Source organism: Notechis scutatus, chromosome 3 (assembly GCF_049901735.1).
Source record: "Notechis scutatus isolate UNSWTSFEM ecotype Mainland chromosome 3, rNotScu1.2, whole genome shotgun sequence".
NCBI classification, from domain to species: domain Eukaryota; kingdom Metazoa; phylum Chordata; class Lepidosauria; order Squamata; family Elapidae; genus Notechis; species Notechis scutatus.
This window is the reverse complement of record NC_142011.1, coordinates 13,070,540-13,087,005: the sequence shown is the minus strand read 5'-3', so window position 1 is coordinate 13,087,005 and position 16,466 is coordinate 13,070,540. Positions and strand designations below refer to the sequence as shown.

Sequence of the window (16,466 nt, the reverse complement as noted above, 5' to 3'; positions counted from 1 at the left end):
GAGCAGTAGATCCTCCTTTGTAGAGGACCTTCTCAGTGGGAATTTGGATGGGTAAAAGTCCCACGATGATGATGATGATCATCATCATCATAACCACCTTACCTATAAAAGCCTGAGGCCTCAACTGCAACACGGTAGCTGTGATTTTATAGAGCTTTCTTAATGGATGACATCACTGGCTGGAGATGTTTCAGCAGGGGCAGAAGGCCCTATGTTGAAGCACAATTAGTGGAGGATCCCTTCATGGGAAAGAAGTTAGTGTAGATGAGCTCCAAGATAAGCTAAGTCTACAAAGATCTACTAAGTCAGTGATGGCTAACCTTTAACACGTTGCATGTCAAAAGTGCGCTCGCATGCACTCGCATGCCTGCATCCATGATGCAATGTGCACGCAACTCCCCCACCCTCTGTGCATGTGCGCATGATTCCCTGCGTGTACCTCTATGCATGAATGTGTGACCCCCATACACGCTGCAGGCCTCTGCGCGTGTCTCCCATGTGCATGCGTGGCAGATACCTGACAATCAGCTGGCTGGCGGGGAGGATGCAGGCATGCGCAGTGGGGGTCTTCCAGGTGACCTCTCGCATGTTGGCAGAAGTGGCTCTACGTGTCACTTCCGGCATGCATGCCATAGGTTCACCATCATAAGAGGAGCTGACTCTCGCTGACTTCCATAGTCCACACCTAGAGTCATCTTGCCAACAATACTATCTATAACAATACAGATTTTTTTTTAAAAAACTCGGTTTTATAGTTTTTATAAATAACCCAAGGCAGTAAACACACACACAATACTTCCTCCCCCTCCTATTTGTCCAACAACAACCCTGTGAGGTGGGTTGGGCTGAGAGAATTGTGACTGGATCAAAGTCAACCAGCCTCTTTGCATGCCTATGATCTCTAGAACTCACCATCGTCTGTTGGTTTTCATGCCTAAGGTGGGATTGGAACTCACAGTCTCCTGGTGATGGGCCAAAATCATCAGCTGGCTGTCATGTCTAAGGCAGGACTGGAACTCACCTTCTCCTGGCGCTTTCACCCCTACACCACTCTACTAATCCTACAGTCTTCTTGCCAACAGTACACAAGTGGGTTTGCTATTGCCATCTAAAGGAATGGTTTTTTCCCCCCTTTCTAGCTCTGTACATCCCAGGCTACCAGGGTATTCTACACAGTCACACTGCCCCACTTCAGATGCGTGTTTACTTGGAAGCAAATAACGGTCCAAGGGCCTCCTTCCGGAGAAAAACAGTGGGAAAAACCCATCAGCTCTCAGCAATGTGTACAAGTAGCCCATCTTCCATTTATATGCTCTCTCTGCAAGACCGAATTCACATGTACAGAAGCAGAACAACTCAGCGTTTGTGTGTGTGTGTGAGAGAGAGAGGGGGGAGGGAGAGAGAAAGGGAGGAAGAGGAAGGGAGGGACACAGAGAGGGGGAGATGGGGAGAGAGAGAGAGAGAGGAGAGAGGAGAGAGGGAGGGAGGAGAGGAGAGGGAGGGAGAGAGGAGAGAGGAGGGAGAGAGAGAGGGGGAGAGGGAGAGAGGGAGGGAGGAAGGGAGAGAGAGAAAAGGAGGGAGAGAGAGGGGAGACAGGGGGAGAGAGGGAGGAGAGGGAGGGAGGGAGAGAGGGAGAGAGGGAGAGAGGAGGAGAGAGGGGGAGAGAGGGGAGAGAGGGGAGAGGGGAGGGAGGGAGGGAGAGAGAGGGAGGAAGGAGAGAGAGAAAGGGAGGAAGGGAGAGAGAGAGGAGGAGAGAGGGGGAGGGGGAGAGGGGAGGGAGAAGAGAGAGAGGAGGAGGAAGGAGAGAGGGAGAGGAGAGGAGGGAGGGAGGAGAGAGAGAGGGGAGGAGAGAGAGAGAGGGGGAGAGAGGGGAGAGAGGAGGGAGGGAGGAGAGAGAGAGAGAGAGTGACTGACTTTCCTTCGCTTGCCAGTCCGGGCACCCGGTGGGCGATTCCACCTTCCTTGCCTCCCACGTCCACGTTCCCGTCGCGCACCCCGCTAGGATCGCAACCGCCTTGGAGGAGAAGGAGGGGGTCGTTTTTCTGCACCTCCCCCACCCTCTGCTCGCCCCCTTCCCCCTTCCCCTCCCGGGGGCAACCTGTTGCCCGCCTCCTTGGAACTTCGTCCCGTCCATCCCTCCAGTTCGGCAGGTCGTGAGAACGCAAGATCGTCGAGCGGGCCCAGCGGCGTTGGCGAATGACCCCATCCCGGGGGGTTCCCTAATGGTTTGCTCCCCAAAAGCCGCAAGCTCCGCCGGCACCAAGAACTCCACGGAGCGCCCCTCTAAAGTCCACCCGCGGGAGGGGAGGGGAGCCAAAAGAGTTGGCCCGCCAGCCCTGAACCCAAGGCGGCGAGGCGAGGCGTCCCACTCGGGAGCAACCGCCGCGCGCGGGATGATTTCCGCGCAGTCCGGATTTTTGCCTGGCAGGATCCCTTCCCGGCCAACGGCGCTCCTCCTCTCCCGCCCTCCCGCTTGCCGGCTCCGGCCGCGGCATCAGCCTCCTACGGTCCCTTTAAGGCCGCCCGCTCGCCCTCCCGCCCCTCCGCGCCGTATGGGCTGGGCTTTGGGAGGCGGGCTTTCGCTGGAGCAGCACCGAGAGCGCTTCACCTGCAATTCAAAGCGGCTGCGAGGAATTCAGGGAAGGGGGGGGGGAGGAAAGAAAGGGAAAAAAAAAAGAGGCAAGCCGGCGAAGCTCGGCGGCGAAGCAACCAGCAGCAGGCAGAGTTGCGGCTTTCGAGGGCAAGCCGGCGAAGCGAGTGTGCCGGGCGCGGGGCTGAGTTGGCGGGGAGGCGTCGGGGAAGCAGCCCGAGCCCCGGCGACGGGGGAAACCGGCGGAGATGCCCACCGCTTGGGGGATGCTACTTCTCTTGCTCTTCTGCCGCTGGAACTGGGCGAGGGTAAGTTGGAGGAGCTGCGCCCGCGGGCGGAGAGGTTGGGCTGGTGGGTGGGTGCGGGGGGGAGAGCCTGGGCGCCCGCTCACTCGCCGGGAGGAAGGGACTCTTTGCTGCCGGGGAGGCTGATGCCCAAGACCCTCCCGCCGCCCGCTTGGGTTTCTTCCTTGTGATGCCTCTTTGCGCTTTCCCGGTCCTTGCCTGCATCCCGGCGTGACGCCGCCTCCGGTGCCGGCTTGGGGCTTTGCCGGAAGGATCGGGTCCCTGCGTGAGATTCCTGCTTGCGGAAAGGAGATTGGAAAGCGGGTTGTGGGGCGGGGGGGAGAGAAAGAGAGAGAGAGAGAGAGAAAGGGAGAGGGAGAGAGAGGGAAGAGCCGGGATTTATGCCTGCTTTGCGCCCTCTCCCCTTTTGTTCACTCTCGCGTCGCAATAGATTTCGTGTGTAAGAGAGGCTGCACGTCTGTCTGCCGGCCTGGGCGGCGGGGAAGGAGGGAGAGTTGGGGAGGGGTAGCAGAGAAGGGAAGAGCCCGTGTCAAAGCATCGCCACGCAACCTCCACCCCCTCGCCGCCCCCGCAAACCCCCGTCCAAGTTCTCGCTGGCTCTCTCTCTCTCTCTCCCTCTCTTTTTTTGCAGAGCTTCTGCAACAATGCTGGCTTGTGTTCTCTAGCTGAGATGCATTCACACACAGCTTTCTCGTCGTCTCCCTCTCTCTCTCTCTCCCCCCCCGCCTCCATCTATTCACAGACGCTTGGCGGAGAGAAATCCTTCGGAGGCGGGGTTTTGCGGTGGGGTGGGTAAGTGGGGGCCGCATCGTTTGGGCGAATGCGGAACATCGCAGGGAAAGAAGAGAAGCCGGCGAGACAACCTGAGTTTTTTTTTGTTTTGTTTTGTTTTTTAAATCTCTCTCGGCGTGACCATCCCGACGTGCGTGTCGGGGGAGCAAGGCGGGCGAGAGAGCCCCGAGGAAGTGCGCGTTTGGGGGAGCTTTCCGAATTTCCTTTCTTTCTTGGGTTGCAGGCACACACACAAAAGTTTCACGGGGGATCTCCCAGAACTTCTTTACGCGTGTCTCGCTTGTGCCTTTGTGAGCCGTGTTGTCACCCAGCGTGGCGAAAAAGATGAGGGACTTGGCGGCTTGCGTTGAAGTTGCGCGCTTGGAGGGTTAACGAAAAAATGGGAATGGGAAGGCGGTTGTGCTCACTCTAAAACAGGCAGGAAGCCTCGGTCAACTTAACCGAGGTTTTTCTGCATAATAAACCCGCGTAAGAATTCTGTTTGTTCTCAGAAAAAGGGGTGGGTGGGAATTGTCCTTTGGCTGCATTCACACAACATTCTAAACTAGGTTAGTAAATTCACCCTTGTCTGGGCTTTAGCAAGACCACCGAGCTGGAATCGGAACTCAAGCCGGCTGGGTTTTTCCCCACAAACGAAGCTGGAGTGGGGAAAAAAACACGCTTGGGAATGCTCTCCAAACACGGCTTTCCCAGACGGGGGAAATAATCTTGTCTGAACGCAGCCTTGCTGCTCTTTTAAAAGCAGAATGCAAGGTGTGTTTATTGGCTAATGGAGCTCATTACTCATCCGCGTTAACCCATCGAACCCTCTTTGGAAGGGATTTGCTTTTTGAGAGAGAATCTGAGCATCGAAGACATTTTAGAGGAGGGAGGGGGGAAAAACACCTGATATTTGAAATTGGGTGTGATGGCTTCCGAGTCTGTCCCAAACTGTCCCTTGATGTGGTCGAGGCATGACTGCATGACTGTACCGTAGCAGCCTTCCACGTTGTGTTTCCCATTGTCCTCATCTCCATCCCATGGGTGTACATCTTTAAGTTATTGGATGTGCTGATTTTTTTTTTTTTTAAGTAGCCATGTTTCCCTCTTAAGGTGCCCGGGTTCTGCTATGTAATTTCAAAGTTATTAAATCCAGAATGATTTGTCATCTCTTTGCTTGGAGGTGAGGTCAGCTGACTTGGAGTGGGTGTTTTGCAAGTGTGTTTTGGAAGTGTCACAAGCCATAAAGATATCCCCTCTCTTCTGGTTGTTAAGAGTTGCACACTACTACCCGGGTCCTATTCTTTACGGCCTTTTGCCCTCTTCTTTAGCACTCTGTTGACTTCATTTTATACCCATCATCTCTTCCCACACACTCTTCTGCACTTGTGACACCAGCTTTGCCTCTGGCTTCCAATAAACCAGACCAGAGAGCAAAAAAAAACAAAAACCCTCCATCCGTTACGTTATTTGGACAAGACAGGAGGGTGTGTTTGCACTAATCCACTTTAAAGGTATTCTGAAATGAGCTTTTGCTTTAAGAGGCAGCAGCTCAGCTTTTCTTAGCTGCAATGTGAAGAAGAAGAAAAAACCCTGGACTCTGCTTGTGGTACTTAGGTGTTAGTTTCACTGCCTGGTTCAATCTCTTCCCTTATAAAAACTGCAATCTGCTTCAGTTTTTTCTTTTTCTTTCCCCCATTCTGCAGGATTTAACTTGTTGGATAACACAGGCATAAGCTACCTTCCTCTTCTATGGGGTGGTCTCTGCCCTGGATGTTCTCCCATTATTTAATTTGGGAGCTGCAAAGTGGAATATGGATGGGAGACGTAGACAAACCAAGTTGGAAAAGCTTATCCAGAATCCAGAAATCACACCTTCTCTATTCTGGCTTCAGGGCTCTGATTGGCGGAGGTCTCTCCCTGCTGATCGGTGACATGATCTAAAGGGATGGGGATAGCAGCTAAACCTAATGAAGAGTATCAATCACCTTGGCTGTAATGAGTGGGACATTCACAGAGCAGGGGAAAGCTATTGGATGGTGGCTTGGAACAGACATTAGATCCAAGATAGGGACTGGCAATGGGGCCACCTCATTTTATTCCGACACTATTTTTTAAAGTGGATAGGGCCCTTCCACTAAAAAAAAAAAAAAAAAGGAATTATTATGTAACTTTCTTTGCTTGCTTACCCTAAGTTTCTATAACTTTAGAGCAGGGCTGTCAAACTCCCGGCCCATGTGTTGGATGTGTCGTGTACTGGCAACACCCGGTTTAGCGAAGGGGAAAAAAAAGCCCCAATATGTCAATTGACGCCACTATGATGACGTGAGTTTGATATCCCTGTTTTAAGAGCAATGTTTCTCAACCGTGTCCCTTTCCAGACGTGTAGACTTCAACTCCCAGAAATCCTCAGGCAGCAGGGCTGGCTGGGGAATTCTGGGAATTGAGGCCCACTGGTCTTCAAAGTGGCTAAGGTTGAGAAACACTGCTCCACTTGCAAAATGGTATGAACGGTGACCTGGCCTAGTGGAAGAGGATCGCCTTCATTGCTGTCTAGTCTTCTGCATTTTGGATGCCTGAGATTTACATTTCCAGAGCTTGTCTATTGCTTGCTGTAGTTGCCTTGGCTTCCCTGGAAGTGTGTGTTTTGACTTTGTTTTACAATGACAGTGGGTGCTTTCCACTTTTCTCTGAATGGAAAGAATAACCTTTCAGAAGCCTTGAGCCCAGCGCTTGGGTGGGAGGGAAGCCCATTTTCTGACCGTGTAAACAATCAACCAACTGCCTTCGGAAGTTGTGGGAGCTTCACCACTTGAGACTTTCAAGAAGATATCGGACTGCCATCTGTCAGAAATGGTGTAGGGTCTCCTGCTTGGGCGGGGGGGGGGGTTGGACTAGATGACCTACAAAGGTCCCTTCCAACTCTGTTAATCTAAAAATCTAACTCCATCTTAGACGACAGCACCCCAAGAGTTTCATACTGCTTGGCCAGAGTGTGCAGAATCTGGACGGGACTGTTTTTCTGTCTCTCTGCCCTCTCGCCACACGCCCTCTTTAAAAAGGCAACTGGAGTCCTTTTGTTCTGAGAACCGGTGAGCTTAAATTGGGAGCATAGAGAGAAAACACTTGCCTTTCTGGAGCTATATTGTGACCCACCACTCACACAGATAGCCCTCTTTCTCTAGCTCCCCCATAATCACGGAGTGGTTGGAATCCTCTGAAGGATTTTGAGTCAAGCTCAACTCCTTTACTAGCAACCTCCGAGAGCTCCAAGGAAGATTCACTTTTCTGAGATAAGAAGCTGGCACTTCTTTCCCCCAGTCGTGATTTATTTTTTGCAGAGATTACAGGGGCCTGCTTTTTTTTTTTTTTTTTTTTTTGCTTAGTAAGCTTGTCAGCCTGGGAGGTGAGCTTTGGGTTCACTCCTTCCCTTCATCACACTCTCTTACACACATCTAGGTTTTATGTGGCTTTCCTTCTGTTCATAATTATTTAAAATTCCTGCTCGGCTGAATCTGCTTCAGTTTCCTGGCTGTCAGATCTTTAGAGAGGACCCTTTGTAAAAGGGTGTGTAAAGCAGTTGGGGGGAAGTGGTTTAAAATTTCTACTGGGTGTAGGTCCCTTGGTTATATGATGCAGGGCTGCTTTGAACCCACTGCCCTCATCTAAATCTTCAAATGAGTCCCCGAGCAGCATGAAACGGATGCTTCCTTGCATTAAATCTTAGTATCTTCCTTACCATGGGAATTTGATTATTTACAAGTCACCCGCAAACCAGCATTTTAGTTTCAAGCAGACTATGTTAGCTGGAGTCAAATTGAGCTGCTAGGTCTGGAAAGCCAGGCACGAATAGCATTGATTCTTTCCTAGTCAGTTCTTCAAGGCTTGGGGAGAAAAATCTGGCCTTTTTTCTCTCTTTTTTTTTTTTTGGTCTAGCTTGCATCTGAAGACAGATCTGTTTTTATCTGTCTATCCCCAAACGGAGAGATTATGAAGCCAAAAAGCTGGAGGTTTCCTATTGAAAGTTTGGAATAGATATGTGATGCTCCTTAAAATCAACCTGCTTTGCAAGTTAGCACAGGAAGGAGGAGAAAGATCTGCCTGTGTTTTATTTATTTCTCTGGGGTGCTTTCTTAATCTTCCTAGATTTCACTTTGCCAGGCAGGCAGGGATGTTTGGCTGGCTTCTTGGCAGTTTTTCCCCTTTCTCTGTCTACCAGTTGGTGATTGCTCAGCAATTCCACATTGATTTGTTAAGGGAAGCGTGGTCTGGGTATACAAACCAACCGGCATCTTTGCTGTAGCTTTAGCTTGAACTCCAGCGGGTCCTTACTGTTGGGCAAATAGAGCCAAACAGGGTGATTAAATGGATTTTCCAATTCTGTGTTAAGCGAGAGCCAGTCGTTCTTTCCTTAACCATGGCTTGATTTGGTATTGATCCTAGCCACTAGGGTTCCTTTTTCTGCTGCTAGACAGAAAGTGTGGCGATGTACAGCTTGCATGACTCACCCCATCCTTGTTTAATATTCTTTTCTCCCCCCCACCCCACTTATCTTCGGCATCCAGACTTCTGGGAAGTAATACGCTGGATTCCTGTTGGGGTTTTCTTGATTTTTTTATTTTTTTTTTGCAATATGTTATCGACATGATGAACCTATTATTGTTGTTGTACCAGCTTGGCTGTTTGCAGACACCTGCACGCTGGCTGCAAAAATCTGCCTGCCTCCCTCCCTTTGTTTCCCTCCTTTTCCCCTCTTTAAGACAACCCAATTCATGGAATTTTTTTCTTTCTTTTTTTCTTTCTTTGGTTCTTCTCTTACTCTCTGCAGGCACACAATGGGGATCTTACCGTCAGGCCCACTTGCAAACCAGGATTCTCAGAAGAGGACTACACAGCCTTGGTTTCTCCAAATCTGATGGAAAGGCAGGAGTTCCTCAAAGGTAGGAAGGCTGACTTATTTGGAGCCGGAAGCTCAAATTTGGAAACGGGAGTTTTTTTTTTTTATCCTGCCTGGGTATGTGTGAGGATGGGGGGGAAGAAAAGAGCTAGCAAGCAAAGAGGAAGAATCCCAAACTGGAAATGTTCTGCTGGCTAATTGCTTGGAGGGTATTTCGTGAAAGCTAGTAGCTCAGGAATAATGTAGGGCTTTGTTTGGATCTAGCAAAAGAATGTTCCGGTCGCAGCAGCCATTGCTTGCGCTGTGACTTTTTTGCCTCGTCTCTTGTTGGGAAAAACTTCAATTTCTATTGGCTGGGATTTTTCTCTCCCCCCCCCCCCCGCCTGTGTCTGCATGCAATGCATTGTGACATGGAAGCATTCAGAGCTCCTTAAATCACTGTCTCTTTGCCATGCCTGTTGAACCAAATGTTGTTGTCGGATATGTGGTAAACAAGTCTACAGACATTCTGTTCTCAAACCCGGTGCTCGTTTTCATTACTGCCCTACTGACAACATGAAAACACAGCCAGGGAGAAGCTACCAATTAGCTTTACCAATAATTGTAGGATTATAACTGCTTTTTATTTTATTTATTTTTGCATCTCAGGGTGTGCGAGTGTGAAGAGTGATGCTGTGAACTCTTAAAACGGCTCCTTTAATCCCGAGAACGCTAGCTTGTCTTTGGCATCATTTTGTTTCTGCTCCCCTCTAGATCTATTTATTTTTTTTAAAGTTATGAAAATAATTAAGTGACATTTTTTGCATGGGGCAAAGAAACACAGTCTTTGTTTTATTCCAGAGGGAACTGTGAATGGTGAGCTGGATCATTTTATCTGTTCTAATTATTGGAAGGGAGGGATTTGACGATAAAGTCTCATGGAAGGGAAATGAAGTCTGCTTAGAGCAGGGGTGTCCAACTGGCAGCCCGTGGGCCAGATGTGCCACGGCCACCCCAGCTGTGCGAAGGGGAAAAAACTGTGGCAATAGGTCACGTGACATCAATGTGACACGGCAAGTTTGACACCAGTGGCTTAGAGCAGGGGTCTCCAACCTTGGAGAATTCTGGGAGTTGAAGTCCACAAGTCTTAAAGTTGCCAATGTTGGAGATCCCCTAACTTAGAGGAAAAAGCAAGAAGGTGGAGATTGGAATCAATGGACCAGACCTTGCAAAAAGGAAGGGTTACAAAAGACTTGATTTGGCAATGTGCCAGTTGGTTTCCTCAAGGGTCAAATGGTCATGGGGAGTGGAAAATAGCAAACGGAAAGTCCACAGCGAGGTCTGGAATAGGTTATGCATTTATTTACCATTGTGGTTGAGGGCAACCCGTAGAATGATGTTGTGCATTTGCATATTGCTAGAAAGAGGATTCTAAAAGAAGCGGATTTAAGAGGAACTGGATTATATGTAAACCGAGCAGGTTTCTACATAAGTGTTAATAGAAACCTAGCCGGGTGCTTAAGGGATTTGATGGGTTTGTCTATCCCAGTGTTGTTGGGTTTTTTTTTAACCTCAGCAGTGTTAATAATAGGGGTGGAAACTTGATGTGAAAATTGGTTGGATTTCAATTTCCAGCTGGGGATTTCTGGAAATTGAAGTCCAACTATCTTCAAGTCTCTAAAATTTAGAAGCAGAGGTCTATCCCACCCATATGTTGTTTGGTGGCAGGTAAAGCCATACTGGAGCTTAAACAGTGAGTCTTGGGCCTAGATGATGAAAGACAAAACAATTGCCACATCTTGACTATTTTCGTTACACCGAGATATTATTATAATATCCTTTATGTTCTGTGCAGAAGGACGTTTACATGGACGTGACTTAATGCTGCACCTTTAGTGGTATCATAACATCACTCCCTACCAGAAGTGCCTCTGTATGTGCTAAGACCCTCAGACTCTTGATACATCTGTTACTAAAATATTGCTTTTATGACACTTGGTGTCTTGAATATATTGAATCATTGGTCAGCAAGCCTTCCTATCTATCATATTCAGGGAGTACAGATCAGCACATCTGCCAAGGTTGTGAAACTTTTAGCATTGCAATAACTATCCTTATAAAGTTTCCTTTATAATTTGCAAAATGTGGGACTCTGTTTCTCTACTTACGACTTTATTCCTTGTCAGCTTTGTCTTTATGGCTTCTGTTACATCTCTGTGTAGGAGTTTGTCCACCATGACAATGTCTACTAGTTTCTCTTGAGTTTTAACTCATTTCTGCTGTACTTGCTCTCATATATGTCAGCTAGAAAACTCAGCTGGTTGTGTGTCTCTGGGTTATTGGGTAGTTTCTGATATCTCCTGAGACAACGATCGGTCACAAATAAATAAGGGGCTTGTAGGTGGATATCTTTTCAACTGGAATGTAGCACGTGATCTGAGCTGTCCTTCTGCACAGTTTTATATTGCTAAATATTCTTCAGTTTAAGGTTTCATCACTTGTATTATTTATTCCTACTCTTCTGCCCATAGAGCACTTGGATTAAAAGGTAGTGTGGTTGGTGCTGTTTTTCTAAAATATTTTATCCCATCACTTTGGGGGGAAAATACTCCCCATTTTTCCTGCTCTGTAGGATTGTTTTCTGCAGTTGTCCTTTTCCCCCTTTTATTTTGTGGAGGGGTTTGTGTGTGTTTCCTGATTTCTCCCTTTTTTTTTCCTGCCCAATCAATTGAGAAGGGTTCTATGAATGAAATGATATAACAATATTCATCACCATGTGGTCTATCAAAGGGGTGGGATTCAAAATGTTTAACAACTGGTTCTTTGGGCATGGCTTAGGTGGTGGGTGTGGCTTGGTGGTCATGTGACTGGGTGGGTGTGGCCAACTCAATATCACATCGAGGCACGCATCTCCTCGCCTGGCCTCTCATGACTGTGGGGATGCTGCAACAGTCGTAAGTGTGAAAAATGGTCATAAGTCACTTTTTTCAGTGCCATTGTAACTGAATGGTCACTCCACACAAGCAAAGTACCAGCAAAGGAGGGGGAAAAAACTCCAGAGACATTCCCGAAGACAGGAAGTCTAGTCCTGCCAAGAATGTAATAAGGGTTAATGGAGAGGCAGTTTCTGTAAGCAATACCAGAATGTTTCCTTCCTGCCTTCCTTACAGGATTAAGCCAGTAATTTCTTCTAACAACCGGTTCTCCAAACTGCTTAGAATGTTAACAACCGGTTCTAGCGAATAGGTGCGAACTGGTAGAATCCCACCCCTGGTCTATCATCAGATCCTACTGGGCTGTTAATGAGGGCAAGTTAAGTTGATTGGGACCAGGAGGGTGCCATGAATATATAAACAAATATTTAACACCAGTGAAGACATCGATGAAAAGTTATGAGTACTATCCGTGGAATAATCACTACCTTGAGATAGCACATCTAAAATAGTGCGTTGACTTCAATCATAGATGGAGCAGAGCAATGGGCTTCTTCAGGATTGGTTTCTGTGGACTGAAGATGGAGTATGTCGATTTTGGAGAGAATGTTTATGGTAGAGCAAGTGAGAGAAGATTCGGGTTCATGGAGGTTACCTTCTTTAGTTGAAATCCAGCAGAACTTTGATGCCTAGATCAGCGGTGTGTCAACTCATAAAACATTTTGTATACACGTTTGTTGACAACAGAAAGAAAGGGGGGCGTTTCAAAGAGCAGGCAGCAGTGTGGAATCGAAAGTACATTCCATTCATATTTTCTTCAAAGACTGATTAGATGACTGAGGCTTCTGCCGCACAAAAATCTAATTGGAGAGCATGATTGAAGATTCTTGGACATTTTTCATTGGATGATACACCCAGAGGGGTGGGGGGGAAAGCAGGATCAAGGGTGACAGTGAATTACGTATCTCAGAGTTGGCTATGCCCAGATTAATGCCAGACATAGAATGTTAACTTCAAATAAATCTTTTTTAGTTTTGGGAGTGTGGCTCGAGGCTCATGATTTAATTGGAGTAACTGCAGGAATCCTGACGGGGTGTTACTCGATTTCATTGAGGGCCGCATCAGGGTTGTGTTTGATCTGGGGGGTGGGACTGGCCAGCTCAACATCACTTGTGTTGGAGTTGCCTGTGCTTGGAGTGCTCTGCCAGAGAAAATGGGCTCCCAAGCTTCGTTTTAGGCTGCGACGGCCTCCTGCAACCCTCTGCCAGTGAATGGAGCTCTGTTTTTGCTGGCAGAAGCACCGTGGGCCAGTCCTTCACTGTTTCCAGAGCAACCCCACGGGCCAGATCTAAGCACCTCATGAGCCAGATTCAGCCCCTGCCCCTTGAGTTTGACACCCTGGCCTAGATGAAAAAAAAAGTGTACTGTAATGAATTGTGGGCATGGGGAACTGAAATGAGTTGCAAGTCCATTCTGATTCAAACTCTTGATCACCTTCAGATCATCCACCGATCAACAGGAAGATCTGTCATTAAGCACACCCTGTAATTTGCAAAACGGAATTGTGGTCTTGGTTTTGCTTCAACATCTGTAGTAGTCAGGCTGTCTTCACCACCTGGAGGCTACACGTTTGTTTCTCATGCACTTTTACTAAGTATGTCTTTGGGTCCACCAGCCTTAGTTCTTCGTTTACCTCGTTTGCCTGTCTTTGCTGCTCTTGAAACTGCTAAAGTAAAAATTTGTTTAGTTTGGATGATAAGCAGCATTCCAAAGCTGCTAAATTAACGTTGAATTGTAGTGCCTTCTCTTAAGAGGGCTTGGTGATTATCCAACTGATCCAATTGATGTCCTAGATGCCCATCTGTCCACATGCACTTAAGAATCCCCATTTGTAAAAGAAGATTATAAAAAGATTGCCTTAAATACCCATTATTATTTGGGGAAGGGGATGATAGCAACTTATTTTTAAAGTCTCAAGCAGGAGTCCTCCCTAGAACTCAGCTACTAAATGGGTGTGGATTATTTCATTTGTCCATAAATTGGGTGGGTGGGGACGATATTCTTCATCATTTTTATGGGTATTTTTTTGTTTTCACCTTTTTCCCATCAAAAGGACAAGATCGCTCATCTAATAAATTTTCTAAGTACATGGATAAGGTAAAGAGGTATGAATGGCTCTCCTGCGCATGTCAAGGGCTCTGTTTGGCTCTAGACTAGTCAGTTGTTCACTGCTGCGTTCTGTGGGTATATTATGACATGATAGCAGTATTCCAGTATTTGAGGGGCTGCCACAAACAGAGGGAGTCAAATTATTCTCCAAAGGACCGGAGGGCAGGACAAGAGAGAAACAATCTGGAATTAAAGAGAAACTGTCTAACAGTGAGGACAATTAACCAATGGAACAGTTTGCCTTTAGAAATTGTGGGTGCTTTTTAAAAACTGGGGATTTTTAAGAAGGGACTGGACAGTCACTTGTCTGAGATAGTATAGGGTCTCCTGCTTGAGCAGGGGGCTGGACTAGAAGACCTCCAAGGTCCCTTCCAGCTCTATTCTATTCCATTCTATTCTATTCTATTTGAGATTGCATGTGGAATATTCATAGACTCTGCGCTATTGATTTGATTCTTCCCACTCCCTACCTCCCACAGTTTTTTTGTTGCTGCAGAGAACCTAGCAAGTAGCTTCACCCCGCTGTAAATACTGTAAGCCTGTATTTTATTAGTACAGGTAGTCCTTGACTTATAACAGTTCATTTAGTGACCGTTGATATTACAACAGCACTGAAAAAATTGACTTGTTTTTTTCACACTTATAAACCGTTGCAGCATCACATGGCCACGTGATCAAAAGTCAGATGCTTGGCAACTGACTCATATTTATGACGGTTGCAGCGTCCCGGGGGTCATGTGCTCCACTTTTGCGACGTTCGGACAAGCAAAATCAACGGGGAAACCAGATTCTTTTAACAGCCGTGTTACTAATTTAACCATTGCAGTGATTCTCTTAACAACTGTGGCTAGAAAGGTTGTAAAATGGGGCAAAATTCACTTAACAACCATCTCACTTAGCAAGAGAAGTTTTGAGCTCAGTTATGGTCGTAAGTTGAGAGCTACCTGTATTTTGAGTTTCCTTTTGGTTTGGGTGTCGACTTCTTCTCTTTGTTTTCCCATCCCTGGTTGAATGTTTTTCCTCACTTACCACACCATCTTTTGAGACATTAATGTAATTAGTCTGGTCTCCTGGAAGGGGATTTATGACAATGGGAGGCTTGATGTATTGTGCTATGTTGTTGTTGTGGTTTGCCGGCAGTGGGTGCGGACGGCTGAGGTCTCGGAGAGTGAGGACTCAGATGAAGGGCCTGCGTGTGATGCAGGGATGGGGCCAGGACTATCAGGGAGTGGAGTGCTGCCTTCGGAGATTGTGGAGGCTGGCAGCAGTGATGCAGAGGTCCCCGAGGAGCCCGTGTCCCCGAGGAGCCTGTGCATGCGTGCAGGGCTGCTCGAAGGAAAGAGCATGGGTGACTCGGGAGTAAGGCTGCAAGTTAATGGCCCCTCCCTTAAAAGATAAAAGCCAGCTGAGAAACCGGAGTTCTTTGCAGGAAGCAAAGAAATTTTTTGCACTCAAGCCTTGTGAATGTTCGCATTATCTTGGTTGGTGTTTGGAGACTTTTTGTGTTTGAAATATTTCTTAGCAACTTTACCTAATGTTCCTGGCAGCCTTGCACAACCTTGGCAAAGCTCAGTTCTTATCAGAGACAATTAGTTTTAATAGCCTTTTGACCACGAAGGAACAGAATTAGTAATGAATCATTAAAAGGTTTTGCTGTTACCTCTGTTTCGTGTTTGTTTCCTTGGAACAAGGTTTGGGTCAGAACAGTTGTACTGGCTGGAGAGACAAGGTGGAGCAGAGGGCCTGGTATACCAAATTCAGTGGCAGTAGCAGGTGAAGATATAAAGAGCATTCGAAAACTGTAATGTCAGCTGGTTGCAACTGTTAAATAGTTGGATGGCTAAGTAACTCCACTAAATGCATTTTCCACTGCTGTGCATTTTTCTGTTCCAGGTCAAAATGCTCTTTAGAAATTAGAAATTGATGGTGAGGCTACAGTTGATGGGCTCAACAGACTTCTCAGGCAGGACTTCATTTTCCATGGAGGTCACCTCCTTGTTCTTTTTAAATCCACATGCTAAACAGCAGGTGAGGAATTGGTGACCTTTTATATGATCCTGGGAAGAAAGGGCCCCCCTACAATAAATGAGACCCAAAGGTTTTTTTAAACTGAGCCTTTTTGAAGAGTCTTTGGATTATGTGTGCTGCAAGCTAAAGGCTTGTTGCCATTTTTGGCTGTGTGTGTTTGTTACCCCCTTTTTTTAAAGGGGGGAATGGATGAAAAGGATTAGTGTAAACCAGCGGTGTCCAACCTTGGTAACTTTTAAGTTCTGTGCACTTCAACTCCCAAAATTCCATGCTGGGATTCCACCCCCATGCTGGCTGAGGAGTTCTGAGAGTTGAAGTCCACAAGTCGTGAAGTTGTCCATTTCTGAGACCCTGTGCTGCCCCACTCACTCACACACGCATATAAGTGTGTTTTAGGGAGTTTAGAATAGAATACAGGGCTGTGAAAATATTTACAGACCCCTCACATCCCGGACATAAACTGTTTCAACTCCTTCCCTCAAAACGACGCTATAGAACACTGCACACCAGAACAACTAGACACAAGAACAGTTTTTTTCCCCAAAAGCCATTACTCTACTAAACAAATAATTCCCTCAACACTGTTCAACTATTTACAAAGCCTGCACTACTATTACTGTTAATCTTCTCACCGCTCCTTATCACCCATCCCCTCCCACTTGATTGTTTCCTAGTATGATTTGATTGTTGATTGTACCCTATGACTATCATTAAGTGTTGTATGTTATGATTCTTAATGAATGTACCTTTTCTTTATGTATACTGAGAGTATTTACACCAAGACAAATTCCTTG

The 16,466-nt window shown here is 47.0% G+C and overlaps 1 protein-coding gene across 2 annotated transcripts in view; it reads left to right on the top strand.

Annotated features, from left to right (window-relative positions):
- The first annotated feature begins 2,672 nt into the window (after positions 1 to 2,672).
- Positions 2,673 to 16,466, top strand: part of CDH4 (cadherin 4) — a 1,066,699-nt gene continuing 1,052,905 nt past the window's right edge. For both annotated transcript variants that reach the window (XM_087959221.1, XM_087959220.1), the window contains exons 1-2: positions 2,673 to 2,898; positions 8,495 to 8,606. In XM_087959221.1, the coding sequence (XP_087815347.1) occupies positions 2,839 to 2,898; positions 8,495 to 8,606 (172 nt within the window). In that variant the 5' untranslated portion in view covers positions 2,673 to 2,838. The remainder of the gene's footprint in view (positions 2,899 to 8,494; positions 8,607 to 16,466) is intronic.